The sequence below is a fragment of the Pagrus pagrus genome (assembly GCF_965226575.1).
Source record: "Pagrus pagrus genome assembly, chromosome: 18".
In the NCBI taxonomy this organism is placed as follows: Eukaryota; Metazoa; Chordata; class Actinopteri; order Spariformes; family Sparidae; genus Pagrus; species Pagrus pagrus.
The window spans coordinates 24,847,010-24,863,430 of NC_140202.1; the positions used below are offsets into that span (position 1 = coordinate 24,847,010).

Here is a 16,421-nt window from a genome sequence, read left to right on the forward strand (position 1 = left end):
AAGCTCATTTCATTATTATTTAACTGAATCCAGAAGCAGGAACAAAAAACTATGGATTTTAAGGTTTTTGTTTACATTGACTGACTAAACTGAATCATTTTCAGAGACTCCCTGTAAGTCTGTGAAAGACTGATATTGATTTTTTTCATCAATAACCCCCCCCTCCCCTCCCCAGCACCGTGAAGACAAACTGGATCCGAGCTCCAATTTTAAAATATAAGACATGCAAATGACTTTTGTCTCAACTTTGACTGTCCTTAATATTTCACACGACTGTCTGACAAAAATAGTAACATGGTCATTGTCTCTCTCTTCTTTTTTTTTTTTGGAGTCTGTCTTACTGAGCTTTGACCGACACACACACTCACACACACACACACACACACACATGCGGCACACTCTGTTTTAATGCATATTAATGAAGTTAAACGGCCCACTGTAGAGAGGAGACAATGGAGCAGAGGATGGCTGGTTGTGAGCACAAAGCCGTGGACTCGGGGGAAGCAGTTGCAGGTGCAGAGAGGACACAGCAGCTTCACGTGGAAACGACTCACTATAGGTTCATCAGTGCAGGAAGGGATCTGCTAATGTGCTCACATGATTCACCCTGATTGTTTTTGTCGTCATGTTGTGTGTCAAAGGTTCATTGTCGACCCAGGAATCATCTGTTAACTCAACACAGAGGCCTGTCCGAGACCAGCCCAGTCACCTCCTTCTGCCTGCAAATAACATGACGTCAGACTTTTTTGATTTTGTGCAACACATACAGGGTCGAGGTTGAAGGACGGGTCAAACAAAACACAGGACTTTCACCCAGGAGATCGATGTCAATGTTGACTTAACTTCGGGTCCGAAAACAACAATTCAGCTTCAAATTCAGTTTTCAAAATATTGATGCTCTTGTAATAGGGTGAATGGTGTCTCTGTAGGATCACAGCGTTACATACATGTTTACTGCACCTACACAGACCTGGGATTTGTGTTGACGACACTGGTGTTGCAGTCAGAAACTGTGGCCAAATTGCACAAAAGGGCATTTTCTACATCATGTTGCTTTAACAGATGTGACGTACAAAATGTTATCTTTAACCCAACCAGTAGTTTTGCTGACTGGATCTAACCAAACCGAACCACAACAAGGAAGGATGGTTGGATGACGACAAAGGTCACCTGACAGCATTTAAACGTCAGATCTGTGTGTCACTTCTACTTCTGTAAGTTAAAAACTTTTATCACCTGCTTGTAAATTAAAGAACAGCTGTTTTCTAACAAGTAAACTGCGAAAAAGGGTCAAAATTAGGGCTGAGACGAACAATTTTCATTGTCGGTTAATATGATGATTCGTTGTTTGGTCTATAAAATGTCAAATCATAAAAATATCGTTCATTGTGTCAGTTAGGGATATCGCGATATACACGATAATCGATAATATCATGTGAATAATCCAGTGAGGATGTTCGGCATTGTGCATCTTTTGTTTATGAGTTCATCTGGTTGTCTTTTCACAAGTCATTGAGTATAATTGTGCTTTCTAGACAAGTCATGGTTGCAGAGTCTCTCTCCACCTTCCTACACTCGTAGTTAAAGGTAGATTTAATTGCTTAAAATTTCTAGAAATATCGCGATAATATCGTTATCGTTAATTCGTTCGGCCAAGATAATCGTTTAGTTAAAATCTTATACCGTGACCCCCATACTTTCTTTTATCAGTCCAAGCTGTTGTCCTCAACTGTCTTGTTTTGTCCACAACAACAAAGACATTTCGTCTATCTTACTCAAAGCAATGACTCAGTTCTCAAAATAGTTGGCAAATACTTTTAGTAGATGACTCGATTATTCAATTAGAGTCGATATCACCAACACAGTTATTGGTTTAACCAGCTCCCAAGACATTGTGGCCTATTTCTCTCCAAGTCTTCTTTAGATTCAGAAGTGCACGAGCACAAACAGCCTGATAAATAATGATGAGAAGAAGGAAACAAATTAGCCTCTCAGCCGACAGGATAAATAATTCTGCTGTAACACAAAGAGATACTCTCTCAGTGATAATATTGTGGGAGGGGAACTGATTTTCCCAGCTCAGTGACTCCTGCTCTGCTCCGTGGACCCTCCTCTGGCTCCACACGGATAATCAAGTTGAGGCAGGCCACGCCCCCCCGGTTTTATTCTGGGGAATTTATCAGCGCCTACATGTTGAGTGCGCTGCACACTGGACCCAGCGAGAGCAGAGAGTAGAGCAGCTGCACAGACTACCCAATGCTGACATCCGAAACGCCTTTCCACTCCTGCGGATATTAAAACTCTGCAGCTCCAAACTCCAGGATGGATTTTCTAGAGCGCGGGTACCTGGAAGCGCGGTCTCCTTATGATTACACCTTTAATTTTTGGAACGACTACCTCGGCCTGTCGACACTTGTCGCCAAAAATAAGAGCCCGTCCTGCAGCCCCAACTCAATCACCGAGTCTCTGAAAGCGACCCTGGGCTTGGAGGATGACTCCCCGGTTTGCTCCTGCGTAATTGGGCACGGCAGGGACACCGACGGACACTTGGAGTGCTGCTGCGCGGCTCCTGGCTCCCCGCCGATCTCCATCTACGATCTCAAGGAGCGCATCTCGCTTCTCAGGCCGTACGAGCAACTTGCTGGCGATTCACAACTGGTGGACAGAGATTCACCCTCCTATAGGGGAAGCTTCGCCGGGCTCGACCTGCTCTCCATGGACAGGAGGCGCAAACAGACTCAGAGAGGCAAACCCGAGCCGAAGGTGTGCGTCTTCTGTCGGAATAACGGCGCGCCGGAGGAAGTTTACGGCACCCACATCCTGAAGACAGCGGACGGGAGAGTCCTGTGCCCCATCCTCCGGGCATACACCTGCCCCCTCTGCAGTGCCAACGGAGACAATGCGCACACCATCAAGTACTGCCCGCTGTCTAAAGACCAGGCGAGCCAGAGAGTGGCAAAGGGAGGCAGGGCTGTGGGGAAAAGGCTGAAAATCTTCTAAAAAACGAGGAGTGCACTGTAAATTACTAGTGTGTGTGGCAGTAATCTTTGCCCCCATTTCATGCACAAGACAAGTCTGGAGAGAGATTTTTAATTGATTTTGTTTGATGTGTCACAGCTTCATTAGTCTCTCTTGTAACTCTATGGGCACATAGTTTACACCTGGACGCATTACGCGCAACATCTCCCCCTTCCTGCAGCAGCAGCAGCAGCACTCTTAAATGACTTGGTGATCAAAAAAATGAACCAAAGTACTGTACAGATCGACCTGTGAATGACCACCTTCATGCTGTAATCAGAAGTTTGCCAGAACAAACAGCCCTGCTCTGGGGTTCATGAGATGCCAACATGAATGAATATGCAGCACACCTGATATGAGATGAATGTTTAAAAGTCCCATACTTGGATGTGAGAAGTCTTGACAGGCCGTGAAAGATGCAAGATATACTTCTTTATATCGAAGCACACTTTAGTTTTTTTCCTGAGATAAATGTTTTCTACCAAAGGAATACACTTTTGTACTGAAACTTAGCTCTTGTTCTCTTGTTTATATGTTGGATGTCTTATATTCTTTACGTGACTTTATGTGGATATAGTATTTTGCAGATATCAACTGAATGTAAAGACGGCAGGAGGCAGATCTGACATGCAGTTCACCGACATGCTCTTCAAGTAGCTCCGAGCTTTCAGTTTCCTGTCGTGATGTCAAACACACAGATGCTGAATTTGACTTTTTCTTTCACCTGATATTCTTGTAAATGTGTTAAAGGGGGTGAAGTTTTAGCGATGAAAATTCAGCCCGACATTCCAAAGTCTTTATCTGTCAATAGAAAATGTTTTATGTACTTATTTTTACCTTATGTATCATTGGGAAATATATTCACTGTAAATGACCCTCTGAATAAACACGTAATTTGCATTTTTCTTCGACTACATGCGACCAAAAACTGATTGGATACGGCGTGAATCATTCACGTCATGATGGAGGTGTCACAGCTCGTTTTGTCACACATAACTGAATAAGCACTTTCACAAAACATCTGCAATAGTCGCACTGACACGAGGTGCAAATGTGCCACCCAGTGTTCAAAAGCTTCAATGACAACATCCCCTGCAGGAAAGATCTCCACCAGACTCAGAGATAGTAAGCGCTCGGTTGTTTGATCAAGATCAGAGCTGAAACTAATCATTATTTTCATTACTGATTAGTTGTTGGGTCTAGAAAATGTCATAAAATGGTGAAAAATGTAGATCTGTGTTTCGAGATGACGTCCTTAAATGTCTTGTTTTGTCCACAACTCAATAAATTCAGTTTACTGTCAGAGAGGAGGAAAGAAACAAGAAACAATTCACATTTAAGAAGCTGGAATCAGAGATTTTTTTCATAAAAATGACTCAAACCAATCAATCGAATATCAAAATAGTTTGCGATTAGTTGTTGCAACTCTAACAAAGATGATCTATCACACTGGGTCCAACAAAATCATTTATTTTGTATGATGTGTGATGGATTGGTCTTGATATCTGTCCTGATATATGTAACCTCGACTACCTGGGACAAACAACTTGTGAAAAACCTTCCTACTCAATGCCAGAAATTAAAAACAGCTCAGTTACTTTGTGGTAAAAAGTCCCTGTATACCTGCACGTTGATGAGTCTGTAATATAGTTGCAAGTTTTCTTTTAACACCAAGTTTACATGCAGCACTGTCATCAATCAGTCAGACTTTCTACGCATAAAAAGACAACTGGTGGACGTATTTGGTTTGAGTTTGTATAAATAGTTCTACATTAAACTTTTCAAAATAAGATCTGTGGATTCCTGTGAATTTGTGATTTAAGAACTGATCAAATACTGAGTCCTTTAGGAAAGTTTAGTTTTGTAGAAGGGATATAAACTCAGAAAAAAAAACATTTTTAGGTAAGGAATTGTGTATCCAACCCTAACCTGAGCTCGTCACACACTTTCACAAACATCTGCAATAGTCACACTGACACGAGGTGCAAATGCGCCACCTAGTGTTCAAAACCTTCAATGACAACATGCCCTGCAGGAAAGATCTCCACCAGACTCAGAAAGACAATAATTATTGCGATCAATCGATAAGTTGTCAGAAAATTGTAAAAAATGTAGATCTGTGTTTCGAGATGACGTCCTCAAATGTCTTGTTTTGTCCACAACTCAAAGATATTCAGTTTACTGTCAGAGAGGAAGGAGAGAAACCACAAACTATTTACATTTAAGAAGCTGAAACTGGACTTTTTATACTCAAACGGATTAATCTATTATCAAAATAGTTGGTGATTAATTGTTGCAATTGTTGCAAAGATTGGTCTTTGTCATATGAGACAAGTTTGGGAAGGTGTTTTGAAATCAGCTCCAATTAGAAACTATTCGACTTGTCCTGATGTGCAAAACCTCGACTATGTGGGACAAAACTTGTGAAAAACCTTCCTACTCAATACCAGAAATGAAAAACTGCTCAGTTAGCTTGTAGCCGAAGGTCCCTGCATGTTGCACGTTAATAAGTTAGTGACATCAGTGACAGACCGTATCCAGGAGAGTTTCTCGCAGCATTTATTGCCTCTCCCTGTGTAACAAAACTGTTGAGTCAACTGTCTCTTTAAATGCCGAGCAATCAATGAGCGTCATTGACCTCTTCTGGTCATAAATAGAACTGAGAGCATCTCCCTCTACAAAAGCCTTCAGATGATGACACAATAATGTCACATTTTTACAATTGTGAGGAGTAATCCTGCTGATTACATCACTCGCGTCTCATCTTTTGGTTTGGCAGCGAGGATGATTTTCAGTTTGAGAGCAGAAGGTGGAGGAGGACATTTCCTGGCTTAATGGTGTCACCTACTGGCAAAATAATGCTTCTTTACTGGCCTTTTAGGCTTAAAATCAACACTTTTTAGCCTTTGTAGCTGAAGAGTGATGCTGGGAATACTTCTCTATAGCACCATACTTTATTTGCTAAGTGTTTAAGCCTTTCTTGTCTTTATCAGGTGGTAATTTTGATGTAAGATGTAAGATTTTGTTCCCAGACATAATTTTTAGCAGCTTCTGACACGATCACGAACTTCACTCTGCTGATAAATGCTCTAAAATCTTGATTATTTTCCTTTAAAGTTGTTTTATTTTTGATTTATCTGCAGGGAAAAAACAGTGTCAGAGGTCACAAAGTGATCCTGACACCGTCCTACAGCCGTCACCAGTCTGAAAGCATCCGTCACTAAATCTGTGTCCTTGATCAGAAATCTGAATCTCTTCCTGTATCTCAACACCAGCTTGATGCCTCCTTTACAACAAACACTGAGGGTGATTTACAGGTACCCTCTGACTCATCTCGGGATGTTAAACAGCAGGAGTGTTTCTCTTGTGTCAGCAGACACAGATAGCACTTTCTTCTTCTGTGGTGTCTCCCACACACACTGTGACTCATCAATTTGCAATCTAAATAGATCGAATGAATACGTCTAAGGATACGACAGCTGCATGTAGGGCAACACGAAAGGGTATTTGTCTAGTAAATGACATTCAGAGCAACTCAACAAGAAAATATTACTTCTTAAAGTATAAAGTCTTAACTTAAAGCACCAGGCTTCTGTGTAATTATCAGGAAAGGCTTTTGTCATCTGTGTTTGTGGGCTAATGTATGATTATTCACTCATCATTCATTATTCAGTTACAGCAGTGGACAGGCTGCAAACACATCCATCTATTTAAGCACCAAGAAAATTAATTTGTTGTCTTCTATGGCATTAAACCCTTTAAGTGCCTGGCTTTTAGAGTACATGCCCTGCTCACTTCACTCTAACTGGGTTGTGGAAAAGACTTTGTTTCAAGTCATTTTCAGGTCCGACCCGGTGTTTTCACTTTACTGTCGTGGATTTTGTCGTTGATTAAGAGATGCATCTGAGCCTTCGTTAAAGGAGAATAAAATATGTCTTCGGAGATGCATAGAGTGATGAGAGTAATTAATTGAGATGTTATTTGAAGGTAGATTAAAAATAAACCTGCTCTACCACATCACGCTCTGCCTGCCTCGGCTGGGAGTGAGTCTGAAAACCAACGTGCTCTCTCCTCACTGCAGCAGTCTGCTATTGGCCTGGAGGATGCTGACAGCACTGATGTTCCTCCGTGGCGGAGGAAGGGGGGGGCCAGCCTCACTCTATAAAAGCCGTGGATCTGCAGCATCACCGAGCTGGTGCAGTGCAAAACGCTCGCTCATCCTCACCGATGGTGTGCAGAACAAGGGGGACATAAAAAAACCTTCTGAAACTTTAAACATCCATCCTTTTCTTAAACAAACAAAAAAAATCCACAACAAAAAATTCATCATGAGCTACGATTCCTACATCTCCTACCGCCGTCCTTGGGACAGCTACAGAGGCTTCCAGCCCTCCATCAAATCCTCCATGTCTCCCTCGCTCTTCTCTTCTCCTCGAGCTCCTCCGTCCGGGAAGAGGATCCTGAGGCTGGCCTCCTCTTCCCTGCCCGATGGGTCCGAGCGGATGGACCTGGCTCAGGCCAGCTCCATCAACACAGAGCTGCTAGGTCTGCGCTCCCAGGAGAGGGAACAGCTGGTGGGTCTTAACGACCGCTTCGCCACCTACATCGAGAAGGTGAGGCACCTGGAGCTGCAGAACCGGGCCCTGCTGGCCGAGCTGGAGGCGCTGAGGAGGCGGCAGAACGACCCATCCCGTCTGCAGACGCTCTACGAGGGCCAGGCGCGGAGTCTGAGGGCCATGATAGACTCGGAGAACGGGGAGAAGATGCGGATGGAGGCAGAGAGAGACTACCTGCGTGATGTGTACGAGCAGATGAAAGAGCGGTATGAGGAGGAGACAAGGAGGCGAATGGATGCTGAGGAGACCCTGCAGAGGGCCAAGGAGGAGGCCAGCAGGGCCGTGCTCTCCAACTGTGACATCGAGGCCAGCGTGGTGTCTCTGTGCGATGAGATGGTGTTCCTGAAGAAAGTCTTTGCAGAGGAGCAGACAGAGCTGCAGGCCCAGCTGCAGGTGGCTAACATCAGCGTGGATGTGGAGGTGTCCCGGCCCGACCTCTCCACCGCCCTGCGAGACATCCGGGCCCAGTACGAGCGGCTGGCCAACAAGAACATGCAGGCCGCCGAGGACTGGTACAAGAGCAAGTTCGCAAGCGTGGCGGAGATGGCAAGCAAAAACAACGAGGCCGTGCACGCCATCCGGGAGGAGACCATGGAGTACCGGAGGCTGCTTCAGTCCCGTTCCTCTGAGATCGAAGCTCTCCGGAACGTCATCGACTCCTTAAATAAGCAGCTGGAGGATCTGGAGGAGACGCAGGCCAAAGATGTGGCAAAGTACCAGGTGAATGAAGGATATTTGGATCCATCCACCCTATAAGGGATCTAATATGTGGAGCCTGGTGCAGTTATAAGTATTCTGCTTTCAGATCAGAAACTTCTTTAGGTTTTTAAGAGCCTTTCTGTTCAACAGGCGCACAGGGAACAGCGACAGGACAGATAAAAAGATGGAGTGTAAAGGTCATCGTGGTTAGACACAGATAAGATGGAATAATGAAGAATTAAAAAAAAATTGCAGGAGGAAGCCATGCTTCTTTTAAAGATGTAAATGTAAATGTATTCTCTGCAGCAGCTACACCCTCCCCATCTGTAGTACTCAGCAGGAAATGAAGACAGGCTCACAGCAGAGGTGAAAATCTGCAAGGTTACTGTCTGAATAAACCGAGAGGGAACAGCAAAAAAATAAGACAACTAATTTCCATTTAACTGACCACTTTCCAATCATTTACACTTATTTTAAAGCAAATCTCTTCAAGCAAAAACACCCCAAAATATCTATTATAAAGTTGTGTAAGTCCTACATGTTTCTGGGTTGATCTTCTTGATATTTGATAATGAATGGCTGTGTTTTATCTCTGTTCACAGATAAGGATAAGCGAGCTGGAGCAGGACATCACCGACGCCAAGCAGGAGATGGCGCGCTACCTGAGAGAGTACCAAGACCTTCTCAATGTGAAGATGGCCCTTGACATTGAAATAGCTGCGTACAGGTGAGATCTTTGTCTCCGGGCTGGGAAATATGTTGTTGTTATATGAGACTATGCACCGTCTTAGATTATAGTTATTAGTCTTTTCCTGGTTTTAAAGGCTGTATTACAATAAAGTGTTGTGATTTTCTGAACTCTCCAGACTGATTTACATGTTTCTAACACATTTTATCCACATTACTGTTGATAATTTATCGAAAAACTTTGCAAACACTTGTGATTTTATGACTTCCTCTGGTGCAACATGTTTTTTAATCTCCCTTAAACTACATAAATGATGTTTTTCAATTTTATTGCAAAAATAAGCAAACGAATGCACAGTAAAGATAATCTGTTCCTCCTTCTTTCAGGAAACTTCTGGAGGGGGAAGAGATCCGACTGGCTTACCCTTCCCTTCCCGGCCTAAACTAAAACCTAAATGCCACCAGCCTGGCATAAAACCTGAATACTTCATCCCCTTTCTGATCGCCTCTGACCTGATCATCGCTCCTCTCCCTCCCTCCCTCATTTCTTTTACATCCCCTCCCTCTGTCATATTCCCCAGCCCCCCAAAAATACATTTTCATTTACTCCAAACCAAAGCTCATCGTTCTCAAGACAGATGCGCCCTTGTGCTAAACAAGAGGTCCACCAGAAGTCCCCCTTCTTCTACACACGATATGACACCACACATCACGAAGATGGCAAATTGTAAAAATGCAGAGTGGCTGCACTGCATTAGTTACGTAGCTATATATCGGACAGCAATATTGCTTTGGCTGAGTTCCTTTCCATCTCACGTGTTTAAGGTCCAAGCAGCAGAGTAACTATTCGACTCTCCTGAAGCCTCGTTGTGCAAACATTTGACCAATTGTTTGTGAAGGAGGACAAAGAAAATCCCTTTTATGCCTCGCTGCTTGGACTTTAGCTGTGGTTAAACTGATGCAAGAAAACCTGCAGGATAATTGACCGGGAACTCTACCAATCGATTATGCATTGTCCTGCACCCCTGGTTCTGTAGTAGTCAGTGAACCAGTAACCTTAAACAGTTTATTTTCACTATATTAAAGTCTCATTTTTGTCCGTTTTAGTTATTCTTCCTCTGCATTTACATCTATAATTCTACAAGTTTGGGTTGGTTTGATAATCAGAGTGAGTTCCTATTCGGCCGGTTGTTTAAATTTCTAATTTCTAACAAAAACTGTCTTTTCTTGCATCACCTTCTGGACATGTAAATGCTGTGGAAGACTAATTGTTACTGGTTTCTCCTAATATTCATGCAGTGTGTCTCGCGGCCAGCTGCGTTAGATTTTTGTTTTTCCGTTCTGTGAGTTCATTCAAAGCTAAACGACGCCACTGAAAGATAACTGCAGGAGCTCCTTGTTGTTTGTCTGCTGGTGTTAGATGTCAATGGTGCTTTTACATCCGTGAAACTAATACAAAGTCTGCACCATTACGCTCGGTCATGTACCTGTAACAGCCGGCAACAAGCTGAATAAACATATAACTGACCTGCAAATCAGTTCACATCTTGTGTTTTCTTTTTGACCTTGTTGCAGTGTTGTGTCTCAGCTGTGGCTCTCAATTATTTACCTGGGTGTTACCTCATGTTAGACCGATCAGCAAATGAGTATTTACAGATTTAATCAAGGTGCAAACATAGAAAATACACGGAGATGTTCATTTGCACAACATGATCCTAAAAGAGATCAACAGCAGCCTCATTTTAGCCTTTCTGTCATAGAAAATACATTTTAAAGAGGCAAAAACAGACAAATTCAGTCGGTTAGTTACACAGTTGTGTTAATCATCTTTGTGTTTTAAAAGCCCTCGATTGTAAAATTGGCTCTGATTAATTAAATCAATTAACATTTAGTCATAATGACCCAAATCCAATTCCAGGGCTCTTACTACATCAGTAGTGAATGATGTACAAACACCTGCAAAATACAGCTAACAAGAAATATACATTTTTAAAGGAAGCCTTAAAAAGTAAAGGTGGAATTTATCCACAGAAATTGTTATAGCAGTGGTTCGTAATGACAAATTAAAGGAGTGTTACATCTGTGACTGAGAAAAAGGAATAGGAATGGTCTGAGTTTCGAGGATGCCGTTATTAAACATTTCCACTCTGAAATGCTGTATCACGTAAGCAAAACAGGCTTTACAGACTTACTTACGGCTCTCAATGTCACGGGAACGACACACAGCGGCACTGCACCATTTCCCATCATCCCAAGTTCCTGGCAAGCGGACGGGAGCTGTAATGTGTTGGTGCCTTGCCTCAGCAGGATCATCAGTCACCAGGCTGACACCACAGCATCCCACTGAACCCTGAAGAAACACACACACACACAAAAATGCAGTTTTTTACTGTTGAGAGTGTAAAACAACAGTTCAGCATAAATAATATGAAGTGTTATGTTGTGTCATTGTCTCATTTTAAGAGCCAGCTGGTCTCTGTTGTCGAGAACATCAATCTGTTATCAAGTAATTAGTAGTATTCTCACTACTTAAATTTCATATATTTTCTATGTTCTACTGTTTTATAGAGTACATTAAAGAATGACTCAGTCTGTTTTTTATTGAGGCAATAATTATTAACAAATATAATAATAATTAGAGTAACCTGTAATTATGCTGTTATGGCACACCTGTCACCTGCTTTTCTTTTAAACTGTGCTAAAGTTCTCTGATAAAGAAAAAACAAGTGTAAGTAATAAGTAAGCCATGTAGACATTTTTTTTGGCAAACATTTTGATGTGTCCTACCACAAAAAAAAACAACACAGGTTTTTAGGGAATGTTTTGCATCAATGTGATAAAACACTTGGCAAACGAGGAGCTGGAGGAGAATGAACAAATCCTGGAGGTAACAGTAAGCCAGGTGGACTTGGAGAGGACAGAACCAGAGGACATGTTTGTTTAACTCTTGAAATATAGGCCCAAAGATAACATATTTAACAAACCGACCCAACTTCCCTCCCAGGAAAAAAGAGCACCATTACACAGTCATTTGTTTCTCATCTACATACTGAAATGCCCACTACATTGAACTAATTCATACAAATTCAACATAACCCTTGTGACAATGCACCACTTCACTGTGCATCAAATGCCCCCTGGAAACATGCAAAGCAGCAGGGGTGGTCCTGGCTAGATTTACGCCCTGGGCGAACCATCCCTTGACACCCCCGACTAAATACAAAAAGGTAACAAGAACAGAGAAAAAAACAAGATCAATAAATGAAATACAGTATATTAACACCAATGTAAATTGCACAAATCCTTCATCACAGGATCTAATAACCATGCTTGAAAAATCCCTGAAGAAAGCTAAAAAAAAAAAAAAAGCTACTCTATGGAGCATAAACAAAAGATTCCTGCAGTAAACTATTTCGTATTTTACATACAAGTCTTGTTTTGCATCATCCTATTAATACCATCTGAACGGTTCCAGTTATGATAACACACCAGTTTTGCACATACAGACACACACACACACACACACACACACCTGAGGAGTCCTGCAAGGAACATGTGGCTGCAGAGGTAGATGGCTCCTCATCAGACTCCAGGACCATGTCTGTGGCTGCTGTGGAAGTATCTGACTCCTCATTTTGGCCAGTGGGTGCTCCAGCTCCAAAATATTTCAGAAGTGCCTCTGAATTTACAATTAAGATACAATATATAAGTTAGGTCACACTTACATCACACATGCATCAGTTACCCAATTAAAATGACCATAATGCACATTTGATTAACATTTGTTAACATCCTATTAACTAAGCGTAACACACTACAAATTATTCAAAAAGCTATATCACATGTAGCTTACAAAATGCCATGTCAATGTATATTAGAAGTTATTTAAGTTAGCATATAGCGTATAGCGTTAAAAATTCCACAGTCAGGACTCTGTGTGAATTTGCACTTGTTGTGTTGCAAACACAAAGTAGCCCAGGTTGCCTATGGGTGAAATTGGTTGCATGACATGATGCCTCAATTCTAATAGTTGCTAGTTCAGCAAAACTACAAACCAAATACAGTCGTCTTCTGTGGCTAAGTAGCAACATATTAGCAAGAGGCTAATAAATAGCCTATAGGCTACTGTCACTCACGTCACTCATAGAAATCTGCATACCTTTATCTTTTGCCCGTTTCTCCTCTTCTTCTTTTCTTCTCTTTCTGAACTGGGCACCTGACGGCTTCTTTGGTCTTTTACTTTGATCCATGATGAAGACGAAGACTCGACATCATTACCGATGTCACGTGATGTAAACAAATTCACGTAGATGCCCGTTGGAGGCGGTTTGTGTTGTGTGGCCTGGGATCATCAGTCTATCCCCCCGCCCCTTCTGACACACACACAACCTGTGTGACTCTCAGCAGCGAGCTGACGTGACATGGAAATGAGCGGTAGTCCAGAAAACTGGCGAGTGTTTTTATTTTTTTTTTTTTTTGAGGGCGCACATAGATTGCGCCCTGGGCAAAAACCGGCCCTGCAAAGCAGAGGCAGTGGATGTTGTGAGAGTCTCTAAAGTCGCTACAGGGAGTCTGCAGCCGCTGCCGACCTGAAGCCGATCGCCCAAAAACTTTTAAAATGGGGCCACGCACAACGTGCACCGGCTTCCTGCCTGACCATCTGCCTGTGCTCCGTCAAACAGACCAACTTCTCACACCACAAACCAAGCCGGAGCCTCAGAAATACAGTTTAACTCCACTGCTCAGTACAATGTGCTACCTAGGCTAACACTAACAAGCTAACGTTACTGGCATTAGCTGCTAACGGAAACCTGCCTCCTTCAGCTGACCTTGCAACTAATTAAGTGCACTGTTTTTACTTTTTACTTTAAGTAAGCACACTAAATGATTATTTGCAATTTACATTTGTGGCTCATTTAAAAATACACTTACAAAGACGTTGTAACAAGTTGTGTAATGGCGCCCTCTACTGATCGTTAGTGGACGTACTGTGTAATTTCCCGCCGGTCTCTCGTCAGTCTGCGCTGAGCTCAACTGTGAGAGGTATGTACTTAAGGCAGCTTGTCCATAAATTTAAATTACTAAGTTTAAATGCTGGTTTAGTTATTCTTAATATCAGTAGGGCAGGTAGACCACATATTTTCTGTTTGTTATTCTGCTTGTAGGGTGAGTTTTGAGAGTTTGAAAGAGCTAGCTAAACACGTTTCTGCTGTGTGTGTGGGCTTGTCGGCCATCAAGCAAACAAGAGGCGGTGCCGTGAGGATGTAGCCTGAGATCGTTTTTCAGCTGAACCCTAAAACACGGATACTTCTATACTTAATTTATATTTTGCTTGTTTGACTGATACCACTTTTCTGCCAAAATTAGTGGGTATAGGCAAGTGTTTTTTTAAACACGAGTCAACACGCTAAAAATACGGAGGAAGAAGAAGTCCGGAAGAAGGACAATGGTGTGAATGCTTACAGCGTCCAAGTGCTGAATAAACTAAATGTGCTTTTCTCAATGTTTTTACCTTCAGGTGTCCTTCAGTGATGCATTATCAATTGACTGGGAAGTTAACCATCTATGGACAGACAGACAGACTATTGGGCTTTTGGCACTTAAAAAACACTTATGTCTGTGTGTGTTTTTGTTTTTCATTGTTTCGAAATGGCTCTTAAAAAACAGATCTCGACAAGATTGGCAAATCCTCCTTTCAAGCCACCACCTCTTACAGTTGCCATAGTCTTTTTTTTAATTTATTTTTTTTTACAGTTGCCATAGTCAAAATCATTGGCAGTCCAAGAGTGATTCCATGGGATTTTAAAATATTAATATATTACATTAATAATTTGAAAATTAAATATATAATAACAGATGGCAAAACATTAGCTAAATTGACCCTTTACGAACAATTTGGCACCAAAATTTCACAAGGTAAAACTATTATCAGAGGCCACAGCCTCAGGGGCAATGAGCCCCCTTATTTCATCAACGTGGACGGAAGAACGATGTTTTTCCGAACCACTGACATGGAGGTCACGGAAGACCAACACCGAGAGGCAGAGGCCCTGCTGCACCCTGCGTCGCCTCTCACTCACCTGAGTGAGCGTCACACTTCGCAGGGCCTCATGACCGTGGAGGGCCAGTTGGTGGAGGCGTCACCAGTAAAAAAACTGCGTCTGGGAAGGACTTCATCCTCCTGAGGAAAATCACTTTGCAGCAGGTAAGCTGTAAAGACGTAGGTATGGTTCATGGACAGGTAGAGATGAAGAAGAGGAAGAGGAGATGGGAAAGAGAAAGGGGCAGAAGGACAAAAGAAGGCGAACAAGAGATGGGAAGGGGAAATAGAGAGAGATAGAATGAAAGAATAAAATAATGTATTCCCTTATCTTAAAGAGGGAACTGACAGGGTCGAGGCGTGCCTCTGGAGGGAGGTGGCGGTCCAACAGCTGCAGGTTGGAGACAGACTCAATGTGACACACCTGATGGCTGCAAGAAATTGCTGGTCTGCAGTCGACCACTAACACAACCTTTGAGGTACTGTCTTGTTTCTGTACACGATTATTTTCCCCTAATCATTATTTTTATGACTTTGAACCATACAAGAAAAAGTAACATTTTATTAGGTTTTAAAAAAAAACAAAAACTGATCTCACACCATATGTTTATTTCATCGCTCAACAGAAGCCAGAGAAAGTTGTGAAGGAGGCAGACATCCTGGGGGTGTTGGAAGACACGGGAGAAGAGTTCCTGCAGCTGCTCCTCCATGATGACAGCATTCTGGAGATCCAGAGGGAGCTGTGGGAACCCATCAACCACAAATTAAAAAAGGGACCAATTAGAGGTGTGATTACAACACAGGGTAGCAAAATAATAAAATTAGAAGTTGTTCCAAAAGAAGAATAAAGAGGGTGGAGGGGGCATAAAAGGAGGGGAAATGTTCTAATCAGTTTATAAATGTTCTGTTTGATTTTGTTCAATGTAATTTTTATCTATTGGTGTTAATCTGTTGTACTTTTAATATGTTCTTATTGTTCTCATGTTCAATTTTGTTATTAAATGCATTCTAAAACATTCTACCCATTCTACGTTTTTATGAAGTCACTGGTACTCAGCTACGGTTTAAGTTGTCTATTGTCAGTGCTTAATTGTCTTTATTGTAATGAAGGAAAAAAAGCATAATTTCTGAAAGTTTTGACATTTGAGGAAAGAAGAAGAGGAAGGAAGAACGAGTCGTAACACCTAAACTCCACCAGATCCATGTTCGGTCAGTCTCCGGTCCGTCTCCGGTCCGTCACAGTAGTGGAGCTGATAAGTTTCACTCTAGTCTATTGTGTGTACTTCCACCGGCTCCGGAGCACGGTGCAAGATTTTCAGCCGAATTCAGCACAGAGCAGACAAGAAGTCAGACACGGAAAC

General features: G+C 42.3%; 3 protein-coding genes and 1 long non-coding RNA gene across 8 annotated transcripts in view; 3 read left to right on the top strand and 1 right to left on the bottom strand.

Moving 5' to 3' along the window:
- Positions 1-14,116, bottom strand: part of LOC311274389 (uncharacterized protein) — a 39,204-nt gene extending 25,088 nt beyond the window's left edge. The window contains exons 1-3 of one of the 5 annotated variants that reach the window (XR_014624756.1): positions 13,180-14,116; positions 12,553-12,699; positions 11,217-11,370 (exon numbers count right to left, since the gene is read on the bottom strand). Coding sequence is in view for 1 of the 5 variants with exons in the window: in XM_084382037.1 (XP_084238163.1) it covers positions 11,217-11,370; positions 13,157-13,270 (268 nt within the window). In the remaining 4 variants the exon portion in view is untranslated. Of the gene's footprint in view, positions 1-11,212; positions 11,371-12,552 lie in introns of all 5 variants that reach the window. The other 4 variants (XR_014624755.1, XR_014624757.1, XR_014624758.1 and 1 more) reach the window with 4 other exon arrangements.
- On the top strand, positions 2,216-3,923 carry LOC311273913 (nanos homolog 1-like). The gene has a single exon (XM_084381206.1). The coding sequence runs from the start codon at positions 2,323-2,325 to the stop codon at positions 2,998-3,000; it is 678 nt and encodes a 225-aa protein (XP_084237332.1). The 5' UTR covers positions 2,216-2,322; the 3' UTR covers positions 3,001-3,923.
- neff2 (neuronal intermediate filament family member 2) lies at positions 7,187-10,558 on the top strand. The gene is made up of 3 exons (XM_084382036.1): positions 7,187-8,354; positions 8,936-9,060; positions 9,408-10,558. The coding sequence occupies exons 1-3, from the start codon at positions 7,347-7,349 to the stop codon at positions 9,466-9,468; spliced, it is 1,194 nt and encodes a 397-aa protein (XP_084238162.1). The 5' UTR covers positions 7,187-7,346; the 3' UTR covers positions 9,469-10,558.
- Positions 14,117-14,910: 794 nt separating the features above from the next.
- LOC311273897 lies at positions 14,911-16,081 on the top strand. The gene is made up of 3 exons (XR_014624711.1): positions 14,911-15,225; positions 15,401-15,539; positions 15,687-16,081. It is a non-coding gene; the product is annotated as an uncharacterized lncRNA (long non-coding RNA).
- Positions 16,082-16,421: the final 340 nt, after the last annotated feature.

Coding starts and splice junctions, on each gene's coding strand:
- LOC311273913 (XM_084381206.1), top strand. CDS start 2,323: ATGGATTTTCTAGAGCGCGGGTACCTGGAAGCGCGGTCTCCTTATGAT.
- neff2 (XM_084382036.1), top strand. CDS start 7,347: ATGAGCTACGATTCCTACATCTCCTACCGCCGTCCTTGGGACAGCTAC. Junction 8,355..8,935: donor AAGATGTGGCAAAGTACCAG/GTGAATGAAGGA, acceptor CTCTGTTCACAG/ATAAGGATAAGCGAGCTGGA. Junction 9,061..9,407: donor ATTGAAATAGCTGCGTACAG/GTGAGATCTTTG, acceptor TCCTTCTTTCAG/GAAACTTCTGGAGGGGGAAG.